Genomic DNA, 22307 nt, shown 5'->3' with positions numbered 1-22307 from the left:
CGGGATTTTGTAATTGATCCGGGATGAGACGGGGAGCCAATGTAGTGAGTGGAGGATGGGGGTTATGTGATCGTGTTTACGGACTCTCATCAGGATCCTGGCAGCGCTGTTCTGGATGTATTGCAGCTTTTGGATGCTCTTGCCAGGAATCCAGATGAAGAGTCCGTTACAGTAGTCCAGTCTTGAGGAGACAAAGGCATGGACAAGCTTCTCTGCGTCTGACAGGGTTAAAGTGGGACGGAGTTTCAATATATTCTTTAGGTGATAGAATGAGGTCTTGCAGAGGTGTTTTATGTGGATGTTGAAGGTCAGGTGGGGGTCAAATCGAACCCCCAGATTTGTGACTGGACAGGAAAGATGGATTGGGTCAGTAACTTCAGGACTCCCGGCAGTGAAAGGGTGGCACCGGGGCATCGCTCGGCCCGTGCTCTCTCTCATCATCGCACCCACAAGAGCAACCCGTAGAGGGGCAGTGGTGGCCTAAAGGTTAAAGAAGCCGACTCGAGTGGCGTAGCGGAGATTGCGCTCGTCACCAATGCAAGAGGCTGCGGTCTCGACTCCCGGAGTCAGCATTGCCTGCGGCTTGGGCCGATCGTCATACTAACTCGTTTGGCTGAGTTAGCGGGAGGGAAGTCGTGGGTGGTAATCTGGCATTGTGGACAGCGACTCCTACAGGTCAGGTCTGGGCGCCTGCTCAGCGAAAGGCAGGAAGTGGTGAAGGCAGCGTGACCTCCCACGCGTTACACTTCACCAATGAGAGTCCTCGCTGCCGGGTGAAAAGAGAGCCGCTGGCTGTCTCCGCATGTGTGGGAGCTGGGAGGAAGCATGTGGTGGACTTCAGGGTTCCCTTGTACTGACCAGTAGGGGGCACATGCGCACAACGACCAGGTAGGGGAGGGGGGGAATTGGCATAATGACTAAATTGGGATCGGAGGAAAAGCATAGAAAAATCAGGCAGAGAAAAAGAGAGAAAAAAGAAAAAAAAGGAAGCCGACTTGTGATCGGAAGGCCGCCTGTTTGGTTCCCCCGTGTCAAGGCAGCAGCGGCGCCAGAGAAGTGTGATTGGGGGAGCTACGGGGGGCTGGATTGTTTATAGCAGGTGCTAATGAATTTTAATGCAACAAACAATAACAAACAAAATAACAGCATTCAATCATTCCGGGCTAATATAGGCTACATAATTGAAAATGCATGTTACTAAATGTTTAGCGTTATACACCAATGCAAGCACAATTCATTCCGTGAATTTAGAATGAACAAATCAAATGCATACAAAAAGTTTATGACAACAAGCACAAACAAACGATCCAAATCATAGTCACCACAGAAAGTATCTGTGGATTTACAAAATGCTGTGAGCATATAGGCGCCGATTTATGTTTCTGCCGTGCTCAAAACAGTTGAATGCCCGACGCCCAAGATAAACCTTATGCAATAGCCATATCCTGGACGAAACGCACACATTTCAGCACTATACAGACAGACACACACACATGTAGAATCGTAGCTGCTAGAACACCCATTAATAACGCAGCATGCCATTAACAAGCCAAACAAGTTCTAATATCGTTACCCACGGAAATAAATGACTGTAGCACTGGCTAGAGTTGAATATGGTAATGCAGCTAGTTCAGAGTCAGACAGTCTTTCTGAGCTTCAGAAAGAAAACATTCATGCACAAAACAAATCGTACCTAATGTTACAGAAGACATTTCCTGTTTAGCTGACAGAGTTGGCTACAGGCTGCATTGTGGAGTCGCTGGACATAACAATGTCAAAGTCTTCTTAATAATAATAATAATAATTAATAAGTCATTTAAACCTGCATATCAACAAAGACTGGTACTCACCAGTCACAGGAGAATGATCCACCTGTTGTTGTGATTTGCAGCGAACATGCATAACAGAAAGCAAGCAGCATCAACTGAGAGCGAGTATTCCAGCCATGGCTTATTGTTTGAACCAAGAGTTGATTGAGATCCAAACCACCAGGTTTTTTTCCGCCAGTGACGGCAGCTATCACATCTAACGCAGGAACCAACCAATCAAATCACACAACAAGCGGAAAAGGTCAACGGTCATCATCACTTGCGTAAATAAAAAATATGATAATTTAGTTTAGTTACATATAAGTCAGTCCGATGTCTTCATATATTATATTTTTTATTCCATAAATATCTTTCATCAAAACATTACTGAGGGGAGGGGGGGCCTAGAGGGAGCTTAAGCCCCTGCTAGCCCCTCCCCCGCGCCGCCGCTGTGTCAAGGTGTAGAACTGAACCCAATATGCAGACAGAGACGGATCTTGTGAAAACCCAATATGGGTATATTTAATTGAGATGGTCAATGTCCAGGCAGGGGTTGTTACACGGGAGGAATACTCATAATGTCCAGGGTCAGCCAGGCAGGTGTTCAGAGCAGTTCCTTGTGAGCCAGCCAGTGTCTCCAGATCTTCGCCAAGCAGGCTGGAGAGAGAGAGAGGACGAGAGGACAGAGTTATATACGGTCAAAGAACAGGGATCCAGGCACAGAACAAGAGGACATCAGAGTACGAGAGTATCAAGGTGTAGAACACGAGCGTAATAGTACGACTAACTTGAAAATACGAAGTTACGATCTGGCAGCCACTTGATCTGGGGCGGAGTTATATCCCCGACATAATTGGCCCACAGACGTCAGATCAGCTGCCATTCTAAACACCACACCTGACCATAATGAGAGAGAGAGAGACAGAGGGGGAAAGAGAGAGAGAGCGGGGGAAAGAGAGAGAGATAGAGAGAGAGAAGGAAGCACTGCCCGGCAGGAACCATGACACCCCGGACCAGCAGGGAATAAGATAAGATAATATTCCTTTATTGATCTCCTTCGGGAAATTCGGGCATCATAGCAGCATGGTGGAAGGGGGAGGAGAGGTACAGGTATGGGCAGGGTAATAGTAGAAAGACATAAATATAGGCAATACAATTATAATAAAGATGAAGATAAACAGTAAACAATATAATTAACTCTGAATATAAGAATATGATAAAGTAAGCAGTGTAATCAAAGGTGCAGATGAGGGTCCCTATATATAGATATATTATACATTTCAATTATGGGCAATAATAATTAGAATCTGAATATATACTATGAGTAAAGTAAACAGTATACACAGGTGCAGTAAACACAAGGTACCCTAACTGGCATGATGTGTGTCATATGTTATATACATACTGTCTGGTCAGGGGAAGTCGATGAATAAGGGGGACAAGACCATGTATGGCCTTCTATGTGATGAGAAGTATTTTGAAGTCTATCCTATACCTTACAGAGAGTCAGTGAAGGGATGCGAGAATGGGTGTGATGTGGGATCTACGGCTGGTTCCGGTGAGCAGCCTGACTGCGGCATTTTGTACGAAAGAGTACAGAATACAATAATAACTCTGCCAACTAGCTGTATGCACTCATAGTACATAAATAATACAATAATAACTCTGCCAACTAGCTGTATGCACTCAGAGTACAGAATACAATAATAACTCTGCCAACTAGCTGTATGTACTCAGAGTACAGAATACAATAATAACTCTGCCAACTAGCTGCACACACTCAGAGATTACAGAATACAATAATAACTCTGCCAACTAGCTGCACACACTCAGAGAGTACAGAATACAATAATAACTCTGCCAACTAGCTGCACACACTCAGAGAGTACAGAATACAATAATAACTCTACCAACTAGCTGCACACACTCAGAGAGTACAGAATACAATAATAACTCTGCCAACTAGCAATACAATAATAACTCTGCCAACTAGCTGTATGTACTCAGAGAGTACAGAATACAATAATAACTCTACCAACTAGCTGCACACACTCAGAGAGTACAGAATACAATAATAACTCTACCAACTAGCTGCACACACTCAGAGAGTACAGAATACAATAATAACTCTGCCAACTAGCTGCACACACTCAGAGAGTACAGAATACAATAATAACTCTGCCAACTAGCTGCACACACTCAGAGAGTACAGAATACAATAATAACTCTGCCAACTAGCTGCACACACTCAGAGAGTACAGAATACAATAATAACTCTGCCAACTAGCTGCACACACTCAGAGTACAGAATACAATAATAACTCTGCCAACTAGCTGCACACACTCAGAGAGTACACTGAGACATTCTGGAGCTCCAGTAACCCTAGCTGACTGGAAGCCCTCGACTATACAGTACAAACTACACAAAACAACAAAACGACTCCTGGCTGATTCACAATTAAATACTTACTGGCTTGGAGTTTGTGCATCCATCTCTTTGAAGATACTTTTAAAGGCATTGTTTGCGTCATTGTATTCGTATTCTAGGTTAGTCAGTGTCTATTGGCGCAGCCTCCGATGGTACAGAACGAGAGGAGCAGGTTTATCTTGGTCTGCGGTGAGAGAGATGGTGTGAGGTCTCCAGACGAGGGAGCCTCAGGCTCAGGAGATCACCAGCCTCCGTCGGCCTCCATCAACTCACAACACTTGTACCCGACCAGCCACGGGCCGCTACAGAGGCCTGCATTGTTGTCATGATGGAGCAGCTCCCAGCCCCGCCTGCTTGTCCCGGTCCCCGCCTGGCGCTCCAGGAGGGGTTTGAATTATAACTCCACCGATCATAGCTATACTCCTACACCATCCTGTATGATAATAATAATAATAATAATAATAATAATAATAATAATAATAATAATAATAATAATAATAATAATAATAATAATAATAATAATAATAATAATAATAATAATAATATGATGATGATGATGATGATGATGATGATGATGATGATGATGATGATGATGATGATGAGTATTTATACTGCCACTTGCAGACTGACCTGCTGTGGCCAGAGGGGAGAAGCACCACAGATTAATCCTGCTGTTTAGGAACTCATATATCTTGCAGTGGAGAGTTGTAGGCATATAATAATAATAATAATAATAATAATAATAATAATAATAATAATAATAATAATAATAATAATAATAATAATAATAATAATAATAATAATAATAATAATAATAATAATAATAATAATAATAATAATAATAATAATAATAATAATAATAATAATAATACAAATAGTATTAGTAGTAATTGTAGTAGTAATATACTAATAATAATAATAATAATAATAATAATAATAATAATAATAATAATAATAATAATAATAATAATAATAATAATAATAATAATAATAATAATAATAATAATAATAATAATAATAATAATAATAATAATAACAATAGTAATAATGTGTAAAAAAATTATTATTCTGGCTGACACTATTTGTTTAAAACTCAACAATGCCCTCTTTCACTCCACACACCATAGAAAACTGTCCAGTACAACCAGTATTGGCCTCTGAGCAGCTTTACTGCAGCAGTTGTCAGTTAAAATTCCGCACCCAGGCTGTCCCACGTCGCAACACATTTACAGCCGTCTGTTGGCGTCGCACTGTGTTATTGTCTCTGAACCAACACATCGGTTGAAAGCTAAAATGGCCGCCGTTTGATTGACACACCGCTTGACCTATTACGTGCTTCCAATCTCGGGTTATAAGACCAAACAGTCAACAAGCGTCAGTTTGCAAAAAGTTACCACCTCCGGTTTCGCCTCTCAATGACTGGACACCACTGACGCTGAAAATGATTGACCGTTTGTCTAGCCAATGAAATTCTGAAAAGAATGACATCTTACTTGAGTTGGTTTTCTGAGACCGAGAAGCGGTAAAAATGGTAAAAGCGCGCCGTACACAAGAGAATTGTGCACCTCGCTCCGGAGCGCAAGTTGCACTGATCTTTTGTTGTCGCTCCTCTGGGGGTTGAGGGTTTGTTTGTGCATGTGTAGGGAAGGGGTGGGGTGGTGGTGTATGTGACAAGAGATTAGTGGGGGAGGGTGACACCTCAAAAACGCCTAAACATACCATTACATAAAGATGTGTAAAACACAATTTTTTTGTGATATTGATATCGACTTTGGACAAAAGTTTCAAAAGGTTTTATTTCAGTCTGTTCAAACCTCTCAATGGCAAAATCACACAGAGGGATTCTTCCTGTATTTTCTTTTTTATGTTAAGAGGTTAAACAGTAGTAAGAGAGAGCGTTATTCACTCGATTCCTCCACAAAGATGTTTGCTGCCTGATGGGAGATCCAGCCTTTAAGTTCCTGCTGGCGTGTATATTTTCCCCAACGTTCGGTTTGCGCGATCTGATTGGCCACTGACGTTTTTTTCAGCGCCAATCGTGTTACTCCTAACAATCGCGCCAGCAGGCTATTACCCTAACCCTAACCTTAACCAACTAACCCTAACCTTAACCCTAACCTTAACCCTAACCTTAACCAACTTCGAAATAGAGCGAATTCGAAAGAGTCGCCAAGCTTAACCAGTTTGTTAGGAGTAACGCGCTTGGCGCTGAGAGAAACGTCAGTGGCCAACAGTGATGCCACAGATTACTTGTAAAAGTAATCCGATTACTGATTATTGATTACTCCTTTAAAAAGTAATCCAAGTTACTTTACTGATTACTTGATTATCAGAGTAACTTAGTTACTTTGAAAGTAACTAGGTTACGAAGTCGTCGTCGTTCCCCCAACCGTTTTTTTTAAACGCTTTATTGAAAGTGCATAAATTGTTTTTAACTTGTTTCTCTGCACATAACGTAAATTGTTAAACTAGTGCTTCAGCTTCTGTACCATCAAGTATGGTAAAGCAACAGTCTATGATGCTCACAGCATTAGAGCAGCCAGCCAGTGGTTTTACAAAACCAGTGTATCCATTCACATCTAACAAATGCAGGCTGAACTATTCAATTATATCAACTGTAACTATTAAATTGTTTTTATAAATGTCTCTCTATAAACATACAATCAGTCTCTCTTTAACATGTAAATTAACTGTAAATCTGGCAAATAAGAGCTTTTGCTCTGCCACCATCAAATATACATTAATCAAAAGGGAAAGAAACAATCTCTCTCTTTTGCTGTTTGGCTGGCCTCCGAGTCCTCCTGTACCTACTAGTCGAAGCGTCGGCTAGTGTTGTGATTCCAGATGCTTTCAATGCAATTGGATGTGCTGTTTTTAGCGGTAGACAGTATTTTGTTTCCTCCGCATATGAACGTGAAGTAGTGACTGACGAGCGTTTTGGGATGGAAGTCTGAACAGAAACTCACTTTTAATTTTGCCAAGCGTTTTGGGGTGGAATTCTCCGACGACGGAGCCCTGCTGTCACACGATTGGCGCATATGTCACATGACGTGCTGTGAAGACCCGCCCTACTCTGCCTCTGATTCGCAGACTGTGGATGGGGAATGTGATTGTACCAAAGCAGAGTCACTCACAGACAGAGTGTCCAGTCACGCCGCGGCCCGCGGGACACATTCTTGTGTAACCCTTTCACTGCCACACTACGTCACTCCCAAAAGAAAAACAGCTCAAAATGTATTTTTGACTGTCGAAAATGAAATAAAATACTGCATTCCGCCTGCATTATGAATTTATGATGAGATAGTAACGAAATAGTAATGCACAGCCACTTGGACAAGTAACTGCAATCAGATTACTGGCTTTTAAAGATTAACGCGTTAGATTACTATTTTCGGGGGAAAGTAATCAGATTACAATAACGCGTTACTTAGTAACGCGTTACCGGCATCACTGGTGGCCAATCAGATTGCGCAAACCGAACGTGGAAGTGAAACTCCGTTGGAGAAAATATACAGGCTTCCTGCTGGCCCACATTGATTTGTTAAAAGTTAACCTTTTTGATTAATATTGTTTTCTACACAAACTATTTGAATGTGCCAGATATTATACATTTGTATTGACTTGACTAAAACTGGATATACAAAGCTACACAAATATAGCTGTAATGGCCAGCTAAAACAAAAGTAATAACATTAAAACTCATGACAATAAAACTTTTGAGAACCCATTTGAATATTTTCCTTTTCTCTCTTGTTTTTTATTGCACTTAATGTCATTCAAAATATTTAGTTATTTTCAATCTGTTTCCTGCAACAAGAGATATGTATCTGAAAGCAATTATGTGGAGCACAAGGGGGAATTATAAATTATAATCACCTGGCAGTTCCCAGGTGTGTGTGTGTGCGTGCGTGCGTGCGTGTGTGTGTGTGTGTGTGTGTGTGTGTGTGTGTGTGTGTGTTATGCTGCACCACCACCATCACCACCACTACCACCACCATCACCATCACCACCAACACCACCATCATCACCACCACCACTACCACCACTACCACCACCATCACCACCACCACTACCACCACCATCACCATCACCACCACTACCATCACCACCACCACTACTACCACCACCACCATCATCACTACCACCACCATCACCACTACCACCACCATCACCACCACCACCATCACCACCACCACCACTACCACCACCATCACCATCACCACCACCACCACCATCACCACCACCACCACTACCACCACCATCACCATCACCACCACCACCACCACCACCACCACCACCACTACCACCACCATCACCACCACCACCACTACCACCACCATCACCACCACCACCACTACCATCACCACCACCATCACCACCACCATCACCACCACCACCACTACCATCACCACCACCACCATCACCACCACCACCACCACCACTACCACCACCACCACCACCACCACCACCATCACCACCACCACCACTACCACCACCATCACCACCACCACCACTACCACCACCACTACCACCACCATCACCACCACCATCATCACCACCACCACCACCATCATCACCACCACCACTAGCACCACGTCATCACCACCATCATCACCACCATCATCACCACCATCATCATCACCACCATCATCACTACCACCACCACCATCATCACCACCACCACCACCACTACCACCAACACCACCACCATCATCCCCACTACCACCACCACCACCATCATCACCACCACCACCATCACCACCACCACTAGCACCACGTCATCATCACCACCATCATCATCACCACCATCATCACCACCACCATCATCACCACCACCATCACCACCACCATCACCACCATCATCACCACCACCATCATCACCACCACCATCACCACCACCATCATCACCACCATCACCACCACCACTACCACCAACACCACCACCATCATCCCCACTACCACCACCACCATCATCACTACCACCACCATCATCACCACCATCACCACCATCACCATTCAGTGTTTCCTTTCAAAAGAGGCCAGACTTGTGCATCTGCTATACAAATGGTTCCAGAATTAGTGTCCAATTTACTTTCAGTATGCAATCGACAGGCATTTTATGTTAAGAGGTTAAACAGTAGTAAGAGAGAGCGTTATTCACTCGATTCCTCCACAAAGATGTTTGCTGCCTGATGGGAGATCCAGCCTTTAAGTTCCTGCTGGCCCACATTGATTTGTTAAAACTTTTTTTATGAATATTGTTTTCTACACAAACTATTTGAATGTGCCATATATTATACATTTGTATTGACTTGACTAAAACTGGATATACAAAGCTATACAAATATAGCTGTAATGGCGAGCTAAAACAAAAGTAATAACATTCAATCTCATGACAATAAGACGTTTGAGAATCCATTTTAATATTTGTCTTTTCTCTCTTGTTTTTTATTGCACTCAGCAAAACATCATCACAATTTAATGTCATTCAAAAGATTAAGTTATTTTCAATCTGTTTCCTGCAACTAGAGATGTTATCTGAAAGCAATTATGTGGAGCACAAGGGGGAATCATACATTATAATCACCTGGTAGTTCCCAGGTGTGTGTGTGTGTGTGTGTGTGTGTGTGTGTGTGTGTGTGTGTGTGTGTGTGTGTGTGTGTGTGTGTGTGTGTGTGTGTGTGTGTGTGTGTGTGTGTGTGTGTGTGTGTGTGTGTGTGTGTGTGTGTGTGTGTGTGTGTGTGTGTGTGTGTGTGTGTGTGTGTGTGTGTGTGTGTGTGTGTGTGTGTGTGTGTGTGTGTGTGTGTGTGTGTGTGTGTGTGTGTGTGTGTGTGTGTGTGTGTGTGTGTGTGTGTCATCACCACCACCATCATCACCACCACCACCATCACCACCATCATCATCATCATCACCATCATCACCACCATCACCACCACCATCACCATCTACTGGTTCTACTATGTACTGGATGTAACTACCCTAGTGTTGTACTCTGTAAGTTACATCCTCTATGGGGGATACATTATCAGTGCTCCCTGCTGTTCAGTTTCAGCTGTTATGGTTTATCTTCTGTGTACAGTACGTTGTTATGCGTTAACCTCTCTTGTAGCAGGGAGATGCCCTAAGAGTAGAACTGTTAGTGACATTGGCGATCATAGTGTCAAGTGTTTTATATCTACATTTTTTTTTATAATAAATCGTTGACTAAGACGTTAGGAATCAGTATGAGCTGACAGCTCATTGATATCATCACAGTATCACATCACAGAGCTGACAGTATCATCACATCCTCCTGTGTTGAGTGCCGTTCATTTCTCTGTTGATCAGTGGAGATTAAGACTCCACACTCTATTCATCTGTCATCTCTGGAGGGTGAGCAGGATCAAGGGGCTTCGCTATCAGAGGAACAGAGAGAGGAATAGAGACTTTGATTTCCTGTGAGAGGCTCAGATCAGTGACAACCATGAATGTGTACACATCTTACTGTAGCTCTAACCTCCCCCGTGAACACAGAAGCTTAGAAATAATTCAAACACAATGAACTCCATGTTGAACTGTGAGAGAGAGAGAGAGAGAGAGAGAGAGAGAGAGAGAGAGAGAGAGAGAGAGAGAGAGAGAGAGAGAGAGAGAGAGAGAGAGAGAGATAGAGAGAGGGATGGATGGATGGATAGATAGATAGATAGATAGATAGATAGATAGATAGATAGATAGATAGATAGATAGATAGATAGATAGATAGATAGATAGATAGATAGATAGATAGATAGATAGATAGATAGATAGATAGATAGATAGATAGATAGATAGATAGATAGATAGTTTCAAGTTTTCAAGTTTCTTTAATAGTTGTCATACAGAAGTACAGAATACTTTTATACAAAATGCTTCTTACTGTTACGCTCCAGAGACTGTGCAAGACAAGATAAGTATGAAATAAAATAACATAGTATAGCATGTAAATTAGAAGTAAAAAAAAATGAGGTCACAGTGTTCAGTATAGACATATGTAGACATATGTACAAGATAGATAGATAGATAGATAGATAGATAGATAGATAGATAGATAGATAGATAGATAGATAGATAGATAGATAGATAGATAGATAGATAGATAGATAGAGAGAGGAGGGGGGCAAAAGGAGATGTGGAGAGAGAGAGAGAAAGGAGAGGGGAGGGAGAGAGAGAGACACACAATTAGATACGGTTGCAGATGTTCAAGTTGATCATTCAGAAGATATCAGACTGATAGTGGAGACTGATAAACCATCACACTCCAGGCTTCAGTGAAGGTTGCATTCATCTGCCGTGTTTGCCAGGTGCTATTATTCTGCTTGATGTGGCTTTAGCCCACCCGCCCCATCCTCACCAAAGTGAACACGATTCCCAGTCAACTGAAAACCATCATGGTGTTGACCAAATCACCTCAACCCACCGCTATTTATTTGTTTATTTAAACGGATCCCCATTAGCTGACGCCTTAGCGGCAGCTAGTCTTCCTGGGGTCCAACAACATACATACACAAGATAACAGATAGAACATAAGAAAAGCATATATCACAAAGAAAATTAATCATAGAATAGAGAAAAAACATGTATCATAGAATAAAAATAAATGTAAAACAGGAGATGAAAAAAAGAGATAAAATCCAGTTAGAACAAAATAAAACAATTTATCAGGGTGTGCATGTATTCAAGCTGTGCTGAAGACTAAATTGTATTGTGTGTGTGAGTGTAAATAGTGTTTAAGATTTCTTTTAAAACTAGCCTTTTCTTTGATGTTCCTAACATCGCTGGCAAGACAGTTCTAGGATACTATCGCCCTATAAAATATTGCCCTTTTCATCAAATTAGACTTAGGTAGAGGTACATTTATCAATCCACCACTTGCCCCTCTGGTGGAATGTGTGAGTACTTGCGCTGTACACAATGCAATTATGAAGGAACTTAGGAGTTTGAGTTTGAATAACTATGAAAATATGTAATTAAGTTAGCAGATAATCTTACCTTAACACTAAACCATGAGAGACGTGCATGCATGTCAACTACACTAGACCCAGGTGAGCAGCCTAGGACCAGTCTAGCTGCCTTGTTTTGAGCTACTTGTAGTTTTCTGAGTAGACCATTGGATGCAGATGACCAATGCAACATATTGAATGCAACATACATGTATATTTATTTTATTACGTGTCTTTGTTGAATACTTGATTCCGACCAGTCCATGAATGTTATTTGCGTCACTAAGGCAACAGCTGCTTTTCTGCTGAACTGTTTGGAGTAAATTTGTTATGAAGTCACATTTAAATCAATAATGTTGATTCAAATGATTAATGTCTTTGTTAAGTTGCCATGTAGGCTTAATAAGCAGATAATGTAGAGCGTGCCGGTCAGTAGTGCAGAATAAACCTGCTTCGGGGACGATCCTAGACCGATGCTTCACAGCGGAAGTCTTGAATGACTGTCAGGGTTCATTTAGCAATAATGACCAGTGTGTTGTACATTATTCCTTATCCCTTACATATCCAATAGAGTTCTTCACAGAAACATAGTTGTCATAAAAAACAAGGTTCTGTGTTGTTCATATTTTGCAAGTGAAAGTGTATATAACAATAATTCTGTTCAAGGTGATGATTGAGGGAGATGCTGAGAAAAGCGTTGCTACAGTAGAAGTACATGACTTGTGCATGCATCCTACAAAACCTCCCTCGCTAAACATCCATGTATGAGTGAGTGAGTGAGTGAGTGAGTGAGTGAGTGAGTGAGTGAGTGAGTGAGTGCGGCACAATCTTGTTCTAACTATGAGATTTTGCTGGGGAAAAAAAGAAATGTTTCTTGTACATGGATTACAAAAGTTCAACAACAAAACATACATTTAGTTTTGGGAATTTCCTGGTTATTAAACAGGTAAATACTGTATATTTATAGTATGTATAGTATATATTGATTAAATTAACTGAAAATAAAAATAGGCGGACCTAAAGCATGGGCCAGGTTTTGTCAACAAATAAAATAAATTATGGAAAAACAACATATTGTCTGCTGGTGGCGCAGGGTTGATTGAGTAGGACACCATGACTCACTGACACCTTTTGACTGTATATTTGTACATTATTGTATATAGTACTCATTACCTTTATTTCTTAAGCTTAGCATTGTATTGTATTTTATTCTTATTACTTTTTTATCATGTCTAGTCTATTTTATTATCTATTCTATTTTATTATTTGTATTTTTGCACAATCAAGGCGGCGGGCATGGCCACTTTCATTTCACTACATGTCCTGTGTATGTGACAAATAAATCTCTTAAATCTTGAATCTTGATAGCAGGATTGTTTGAGTAGGACATGACTCAACGAGACCTTCTGATAGCAGGGTTGATTGAGTAGGACATGACTCAACGAGACCTTCTGATAGCAGGGTTGATTGAGTAGGACATGACTCAACGAGACCTTCTGATAGCAGGGTTGATTGAGTAGGACACCATGACTCAACGAGACCTTCTGATAGCAGGGTTGATTGAGTAGGACACCATGACTCAACGAGACCTTCTGATAGCAGGGTTGATTGAGTAGGACACCATGACTCAACGAGACCTTCTGATAGCAGGGTTGATTGAGTAGGACACCATGACTCAATGATACCTTCTGATATAGCAAGATTGTTTGAATATGACACTATGACTCAATGATACCTTCTGATATAGCAAGATTGTTTGAATAGGACACTATGACTCAATGATACCTTCTGATATAGCAGGTGGTCATAAGAAGTTTTGAAAAATACTGTCAGAAAATACTTTTTGCAGCTTTGGGACACATTTTCAATGTTTACTAAAAGAGAAATTATACAATGAATTTTTTTTTTAACCTGAGACTCATTGGCCTTTGCTGATTTTCTCTGAAGAACATATAGAAGAACACATTTTCATTGAGTGCAGACCCCTACACATTTATATTACATAGGTGGTGTTTATATATGGATCCGAAAGTGTGGAAATTGTAGGTGAACACAAGTCAACATGGTAAACATTTTACAAAAAGGTTAACTGTGTTTAGGGCTGTCTTAAATACTTCAAAGCTTCGTTTGATGGCACAAGCTTCGAACATAAAAAAAAAAATATTAGAAGTAAAAAAAAGAAAAAAAATTATAATTTTTTATAAAAAGATTTGCCTCCAAAATCTTGCGCCTCCATTCCAATGAAACGAAAGTAAGCGGCGCCTTCCCGCCTCCATTCCAATGAAACAAAAGTAAGCGCCGCCTTGACTCCACCTCTCCACAACAAGCACGTGGAGATTATCTGTGTTGAAAACAACAAGGACATGTGCAGCAGACATGTCGACGAAAAAGCGAAGCAATGCCGTTTGTTATTTAAGACTATGTCGGACAGATTTGTGTTCATTGTGCTGCTTTTTTAAAGTGTCCCGACCAATATAAAAATATGTCTTAATAAAACGTGCTTAATTAAGTCTAATTCTGCCTTTGTCTCTATCAACTACATATACATATTTATATAATTGTTTGCTTGATAGACGAAGGTTGCAACATAATTATGTAATGTCATGTCGTTGGCTGTGAGAGCAGCCCCACTGCACCCAGGCAGGGCAGCCGAGTGAAACCTTGTTGGCTGCGTCACAGTCACGAAAGGGGCTACTTAATTAATTAATCCAATCCACTTTATTTATAGAGCACATTTAAAAACAACAATGTTTACCAAAGTGCTGTACAAGTCCCACAACATAAGATAAAAAAAAAATATATATATATATAAAATTATATACAAAAAAATATTTAAATCTTTTATTTTTATTTTTCGAAGCTTTGAATTAAAATCGAAGCTCGGCCCCGAAGCTTCGATTGCCAAAAAAAGCTTCGAAGGTCAGCCCTAACTGTGTTATTTCACTGTCTGCCTCCACCTTGTTTCAAGATAAACATGATTTATTCCATTCATTTCTTGATTATAATAGATTCTTTTTATATATATATTTTTTTATCTAGCAGAGGTAAATGGCAAATATTAACCATATATGCTGCCTAGATAGTTTGTAATTCAAGATTCAAGAGGTTTATTTGTCACATACATACCAGGGCATACAGTGAAATGCGGGTGGCCATGCCCGCTTTGATTGTGCAATAATACTAAATAAAATAGACATAATAAACAGGTAATAAAATAGACATAAAATAGGCATGATAAAATAGACATGTTAAAGTCCTGAGATAATGCAATTGAGATTCAAATTAACATTTGTTAAGTATTTTTTGCATGGATTGCTATTGTTTTAAAATCCCAATAATGTTGTGGGCCCACCAGACCTATGAACATTGGGCGAGTAACAAAAACCCAAGTGCCTTGGTAACAAGAATCCAGCAGTTTGAGCAGGTGTAAAGTCAGGCTGTGAATCATCTTCTTCAGTGGACAGAGTTAATGGGATCTTCAGAAGGTGCTTGGATGTGACACCATGGGCCACTGTTTCATTTCTGTTTCATGATGATGTTTGTGAAGCCAGAGGACATTGTGGTTTTGATTAGGATGAACAGGCCGGGAAGGTCAGCACAATCTAAATCAGTGAATTGAGATTTACAGTTAAGGCTCACTGTCTGTGTGTGTGTGTGTGTGTGTGTGTGTGTGTGTGTGTGTGTGTGTGTGTGTGTGTGTGTGTGTGTGTGTGTGTGTGTGTGTGTGTGTGTGTGTGTGTGTGTGTGTGTGTGTGTGTGTGTGTGTGTGTGTGTGTGTGTGTGTGTGTGTGTGTGTGTGTGTGTGTGTGTGTGTGTGTGTGTGTGTGTGTGTGTGTGTGTGTGTGTGTGTGTGTGTGTGTGTGTGTGTGTGTGTGTGTGTGTGTGTGTGTGTGTGTGTGTGTGTGTGTGTGTGTGTGTGTGTGTGTGTGTGTGTGTGTGTGTGTGTGTGTGTGTGTGTGTGTGTGTGTGTGTGTGTGTGTGTGTGTGTGTGTGTGTGTGTGTGTGTGTGTGTGTGTGCGTGCGCGCGCGCGCGTGGGTGTCCCTCTCTCTCTTTCTCCTCCCTCATCTCTCTCTCTCTCTATCCCTTTCTCTCTCGTTGTTCTCCCTCATCTCTCTCTATATACTGTATCACTCTCTTTCTCCTCCTTCATCTATCTCTATCTATCCCTCTTTCTCCTCCCTCATCTCTTTTTCCCTCTCTCTATCTATCCCTCTTCCTCTCTTTCTCCTCCCTCGTCTCGCTCTCTCTATCTCTCTCTCTCTATATATCTCTATCCCTCCCTCATCTCTTTCTCTCTCTCTCTCCCTCTCTCTCTCTCTATATATATCCCTCTCTCTTTCTCCTCCCTCATCTCTTTCTCCCTCTCTCCCCCCCCTCTCTATCCCTCTCTCTCTGTTGCCATGGCTCCTTACCTCTTCCCTGTTATTCTCTCCTCTTACAGGAGGATCCATCCCCTGCACCAGAGGCTGACCAGACGACAGCAGCAGAGCCTCAAACACAAGACGAAGTATTTGGTAAGATGTTCAGCCGCGCCTCATTGTGTTCCAAATGGTCTCAGGCGCAGGAAGTTAGACGGTTGCGACGGAGGCCTCCAAATCCTTAAAACTGCAAAATGTACACAAACGGAGGAAGGGATGGAGAAGAGGAGGAATTGAGGTTAGCCTTGCCGCGGTGATGTGGAATTTCCCATGATAAACTCATTACAACACTGATATTACCGCTGACACCTGACGCTTAATATCTGTAGAGCGCTTACTTTGATTTTTTACGTTTTGCGGCTACTTTGATCCACTGTGTCTGTCCGTCTACGTCTGTTTTTAATACATTTTCAATGATTAGTATCCATTTATTGGACAGACACGTTAGGTTCTAATTAAAAAATAAATCAATGGACAGTCATACCTTCTGTCACACAACATATGTTCATTGACGGACTGATCAATGTAGCGCATTGATTGCATACTGTGCAAACATACAGTTGCTGGTCTGGACTGCTCCTCTGAGCTCCTCTAGTCGAGCCTTCGCTGCTGTGGGGTTTAATCAGACATATTGCCAAACCCCCCGCTCTCGTTGTGTAACGTGTCGTCTCTTGGGCTTCTGTCTCTCCTTCACGTGAAGTTAAAACTAGTGAAAGTGAAACCTAAAAATAACTGCTGTCCGCACAGACATGTTTATCATTTTGTCTGACTTACATACTTGATAACACGTTGTACTCGGTGGATGTGGAACTAAAACGAGTGAAAACTGAAACCTAAAAATAACTGCTGTCTGTGGAAGATAGAGACTTCTGTCTTCTCATAAGGACATGGTCTTTGTCTCCTCCCATCTGTAAACTTCACTTCCTGGTGGGACCCCCCCTCCCCTCCTGTATATAACTGACCCCTGGACAGGGGAAACTCTCTCTCTCTCTTTCTCTCTGTGATGAAGCCATCTGGCTCTGGAGACCATCCAGTCATATTCTCCATATTTGTAATCGATACTTTCAATCTGAGTTAATAAATTGCATTAACTGGATCCACCTGACTGAGTAAGTTATTCATTATTCTCAACATGTCCACACAGACATGTTTATCATTTTGTCTGACTTACATACTTGATAACACGTTGTACTCGGTGGATGTGGAACACTGAGTAACATCGGTATCACCAACTAGCGCAGCAAGCCTAGTTGAGGTCATCAGACTTCCCAACCATCTTCTAAGCCAAAACTCTGATCCTTTACAAATGGCGGCTTGCCCCAGACATTTGACGTCAGCTTCTGTAGCCCTCTTTCAGGCCTCCTCGTCTACCTCCTAACACGGTCTCATCAGAAAACATAAATAAAGTACTAATCGACCACAGGAAAAAAGTTATATAATGTATGTTATGTTAAAGCCATAATTAATATGTTTACATATTGTATCTGCAAAAGTACAACACAAAAGCCAAGACCACCAGAGTTGAACCAACAATCGATTACCACATTCTTGAGATCACAGGTACAAAAAATCTAAGCAAATGAATAAAGGGAAGATGCTTAAACAGAAGGTTTTGTAGATACAGTACTGAATTCTGTCATCCGGACACATGCAATTTGAAATATTATTATAAAATATAGAATATCAGGCCTATAAATTACGTTTTTATAGCCAAGTCGCACATCTATGGATTGGGCCAAATATCCTCTTTCCAATGGCAGAGTTCAATCTGGATTTAGTATCACCAGGCGTGCAGCAAGAACCGTGAATGAAAATTACTGTAAATACAGTTACTTTTTTATTATGTAGATTCCTCTGACATTTTTTATCGGATTGCAACGCCGTTTTTTGCTAGACGTTCACAGAAAGGTAGATAAACTAACTGCGTTCTAATTTATGCCAATAATATTAAGTTTTGTGGTAGATAATCCTGAGAAATATGATCAATAAAAAAGTTATTCCACAAGTAATTTGATTGACAGGAGCTGGCTTGAGCTGGGTAGTGTCGTTTTTCGAAATTCCAATGCCATTCGAAAGCAATGGGTCTCCTCTCCTCGTATAACTACAAACAAAATGGCGGCGCGGATTTCTTCACATCTATATTCGCCTGTTTCCAAATAAATTTCCAAAACTAATATTTCATTAATAACACTTTAACCTATTGTTATACAAACGTATTGCTGAAAATATACACTATGACTGCTGTTTTGACAGGGTTAGGGTCTTTACTCTTGGCTACATTTGAAAGAAAATACGCAACATTAATTCATACAGTCTGTAGAGATGGATTTATGTCGTGATGATGTGATTTCATTTGCTGTCCGCCAACGGACCACTCGGACTAAAGAGGTTAATAGGTATGTATAATTGGGTGTCATCAGCGTAAAAATGTAAGTGAATGCCAAATTTGCGTATGATATTGCAGAGGGGTAGCATATAAATAGAAAATAGCAGAGGGCCCAGAACAGAGCCTTGTGGGACACCACATTACACTGTGAGGGTCTCAGATGTTAAATCATTATAGACCACGCAGTGTGTTCTATCAGTTAAATAAGATTTAAACCAAGTGAGTGCGTGACGCTGAATGCCAACATGATTCTCGAGCCGACTCAGAAGAATGTAATGATTGACAGTGTCAAAGGCTGCTTACCATCTTCTCCAGAGTCAGACAAGAAGATAGATACCAATTTATACATAGATACTAGGGATGTCCGATATTATCGGCCGATATCAGCATTAAAATGTGATATCGGAAAATATCGGTATCGGTTTTCAATCTTTATTTTTATTTTTATTTTTTTACATTTCTATAACCTTTATATACACAGGCAAGCAAGTAAGAACAAATTCTGATTTTATTTATTGTCAAAAGTATGCATAATGTTGTGTTAATTCCACAACAAGAGATATGTAATGTTAATTACCTGAAATTATTCCGTTTTTTGGGGGGGGGGAACCCTGCATATATCGGTATCGGTTGATATCGGTTGATATCGGTATCGGAAATTAAGAGTTGGACAATATCGGTATATCGGTATCGGTAAAAAAGCCAATATCGAGCATCCCTAGTAGATACCCAAGGGGATCAATAAAGGAATATCTCATCTATTATATAATATTATATTATAATATATCTTATCTTAATGTTCTCCCTGTGCGTTCAGTAGAATGCAGTAGACTAGATTAGCCACTTCTTAACACTCAAGCCTGGAATAATGAAACACATACGTCAGCATCAGGTTGCTAAGGCTCTGCTCACTCAGGATGATCCCATGGGGGGGGGGGGGGGGTTGTACTGAGAGCATCTTGAGAGCAGAGCTTATACCACCAAATACAACCGTATAACCATTTCTCAATATGAACGGTTTAATCATTATGATGAGAGTGTTCCTGACTGAAATAGCAATTAGTTAACATAATGCTTTGTAATGTTACAATCACACTTTTTTTTGTGGATTTTGTTTGACAAATGAAGCCCAATGTGTTTTTTTCCGAGACAATAGCTGATTTTGTCTCCTTTCAGTCCACGGGGAGCACTGGGAGCTGTGTGTGTCTGGAACTACTACATCTGATGAGGGCGTAGGGCAATATGGCCTAAATATCATATCACCACATTTAAATTATTTTGTTTTAATAACAGTATAACAGTATTTTCTGTTATAAAATATCTCCAGTACAAATGGCCATGCATTATGACATCATTTGATTGTCTTTTTCTTGTAATACAATTATGATGGTGCTACTATACAGAGGGATATTGGTTCATATTTAACGATCAGATCTGAACATTTGGTGAAAGGATGTTCCAGTTTAAGCAAACAAGGTTTTGATCTGAGAATGACTCCTCTTCTGAAGTGTATTTTTAAAAAGCGTCTTTGAGTTTCTCATGCATAATGAGATAAAATATGAATTGAATAATTACGCTGACTCGTGACTTATGACTCACGTTGGAAAACTCAGAGAGAGAGAGGACACGATTTCACTGCCAAACAACCTTATTTTAAGCACATCGGCACCTTGTGTCCACTCCCAGTTTTCGTACCATGTAATGGTTGTGCTCTGGTGATGGTGCAATCCATAATTATCTCCTACACTTCCTTTCTCCTTCCTGTCAGCTCTAATTAACAGAGGCCAGTTTGGTCGTGCCCTCTCACCTCCCCCTTCCCCCCCCTGGGGTGGGTGAAATATTGTCTTGTCCTCCCCCGGAATCACACCAAAATGGTGGTGTGAGGTCTGGAGACAGTGCTGACACCATACACACCGACGGTCCGGGGGCCAGGAGTGGTGTGAGGTCTGGAGACAGTGCTGATGACACCATACACACTGACGGTCCGGGGGCCAGGAGACAGACCTGTGGAATAATACCCTCAGAGCTCTTATCACATAGAACAAGGAGCAGCCACACCATGGAGCCTACAAGGCTTCAGACAGGAAAACTCACTGTTCCTCCATTACCTTGACAACCAGATCAATAGTGCACCCTCCCACACCCCTATCCTCTTCTGTGCTGCTCTCAGTGGTTGTAGCAGAGACGCCCCAAAAAGTGGCCATTTTTGTTTTAGTTTTTGAGGACTGCATACCTTTTTTGCAAACCAAAATACTATCCTTTATACTTATAGCACATGCATAAGCCTGGTCTCTTTTGAAAGATAACATTCTGAAGTTTCAGATACAATAAAGAAAGATCTAATGAAATAGAGTAACATAGGTCTGAACTTGAGTTGTAGAAAAACTTGTTACTGAAGTTTTTCTGTAGTAGTTGCAATATCCAGAAGTAGTATATCCCAAAACAATTGTACGAGCTGGAAAACACCCTGGGTCCATAGCCTGAAGTCTTATATAGTACCGTCTGTTAAGAGGTTAAACTGTAATACTTCAAGGCAGCAAACTGTGTAAAGCGCTGTTACGCTGTTACAGATGAAGCACTTCAGATTCAGTACCCTACTGCTGCGCTTCTGCCACTCTTCTACCACTTAAGTCTAGCACTCAGGTGTTAATTTTCGGGGGCTGGTGGCTGGGTCTAAACGTGAACAAAGGGAGGGTACTTAACTTAAGTGCTTCCCCAGGGAGGGGGCCGGGGGCTATATGGGCAGTCTGACTTGGGGTGCTGACCATATATTAGTGTTGCAATGCATGATAAGTAAACAGTGAAAAAAGCTAAGAAATCGGATGGGGCTGGGACATTTGGGACGAATAAAGATTTAAGATGAAAATCTCCCCAGCCTGTGGGAGGCAGTGGAGGTGTGAAATCTGGCCCGGTCCAGAACAATAGGAGTCACACAATCAGTTTGGAGTGGAGTGGTGGAGGAGCAGTAGAGGTTTGATTTTTCAGGGCTGTATCTGTATTGGCCAAATGGCACCAAATTTGTGTTCAGGAGAATATAATTTTTTTGGTAATAATAAGCCCTGCCCACAGCACTTGAGCAAACTTTGAGGGCCAGCTATAGCATACCTGTGGCTGTAAGTTACCTGTAAAGAGATACTCTGTACCTTAATGTGGTGACGATCGCTTAACATGTGTAGGAGGAGTAACGAAAAAACAAAACAGATTCAAAATAGTGTAATATCTATTTAGATGCAAATGAGCATGGCTAACATGGGTAGATTCCAAGATTGCCAAGAGTTTTTATTTTTTTATATATCTTTTATTGGTGAAAC

The 22307-nt window shown here is 41.1% G+C and overlaps 1 protein-coding gene across 1 annotated transcript in view; it reads left to right on the top strand.

Moving 5' to 3' along the window:
• LOC311246146 (myelin basic protein-like) overlaps positions 1–22307 on the top strand; it is a gene marked incomplete at its 3' end in the record, with an annotated part of 159894 nt that overhangs the window by 83058 nt on the left and 54529 nt on the right. Inside the window, exon 3 of the mRNA XM_084336256.1 lies at positions 16634–16706. Coding sequence (XP_084192382.1) covers positions 16634–16706 — 73 coding nt within the window. The remainder of the gene's footprint in view (positions 1–16633; positions 16707–22307) is intronic.

The sequence above is a fragment of the Notolepis coatsorum genome (genome assembly GCF_963971535.1).
Source record: "Notolepis coatsorum genome assembly, chromosome: 19".
In the NCBI taxonomy this organism is placed as follows: domain Eukaryota; kingdom Metazoa; phylum Chordata; class Actinopteri; order Aulopiformes; family Paralepididae; genus Notolepis; species Notolepis coatsorum.
This window is presented reverse-complemented; position numbering and strand designations above follow the sequence as displayed.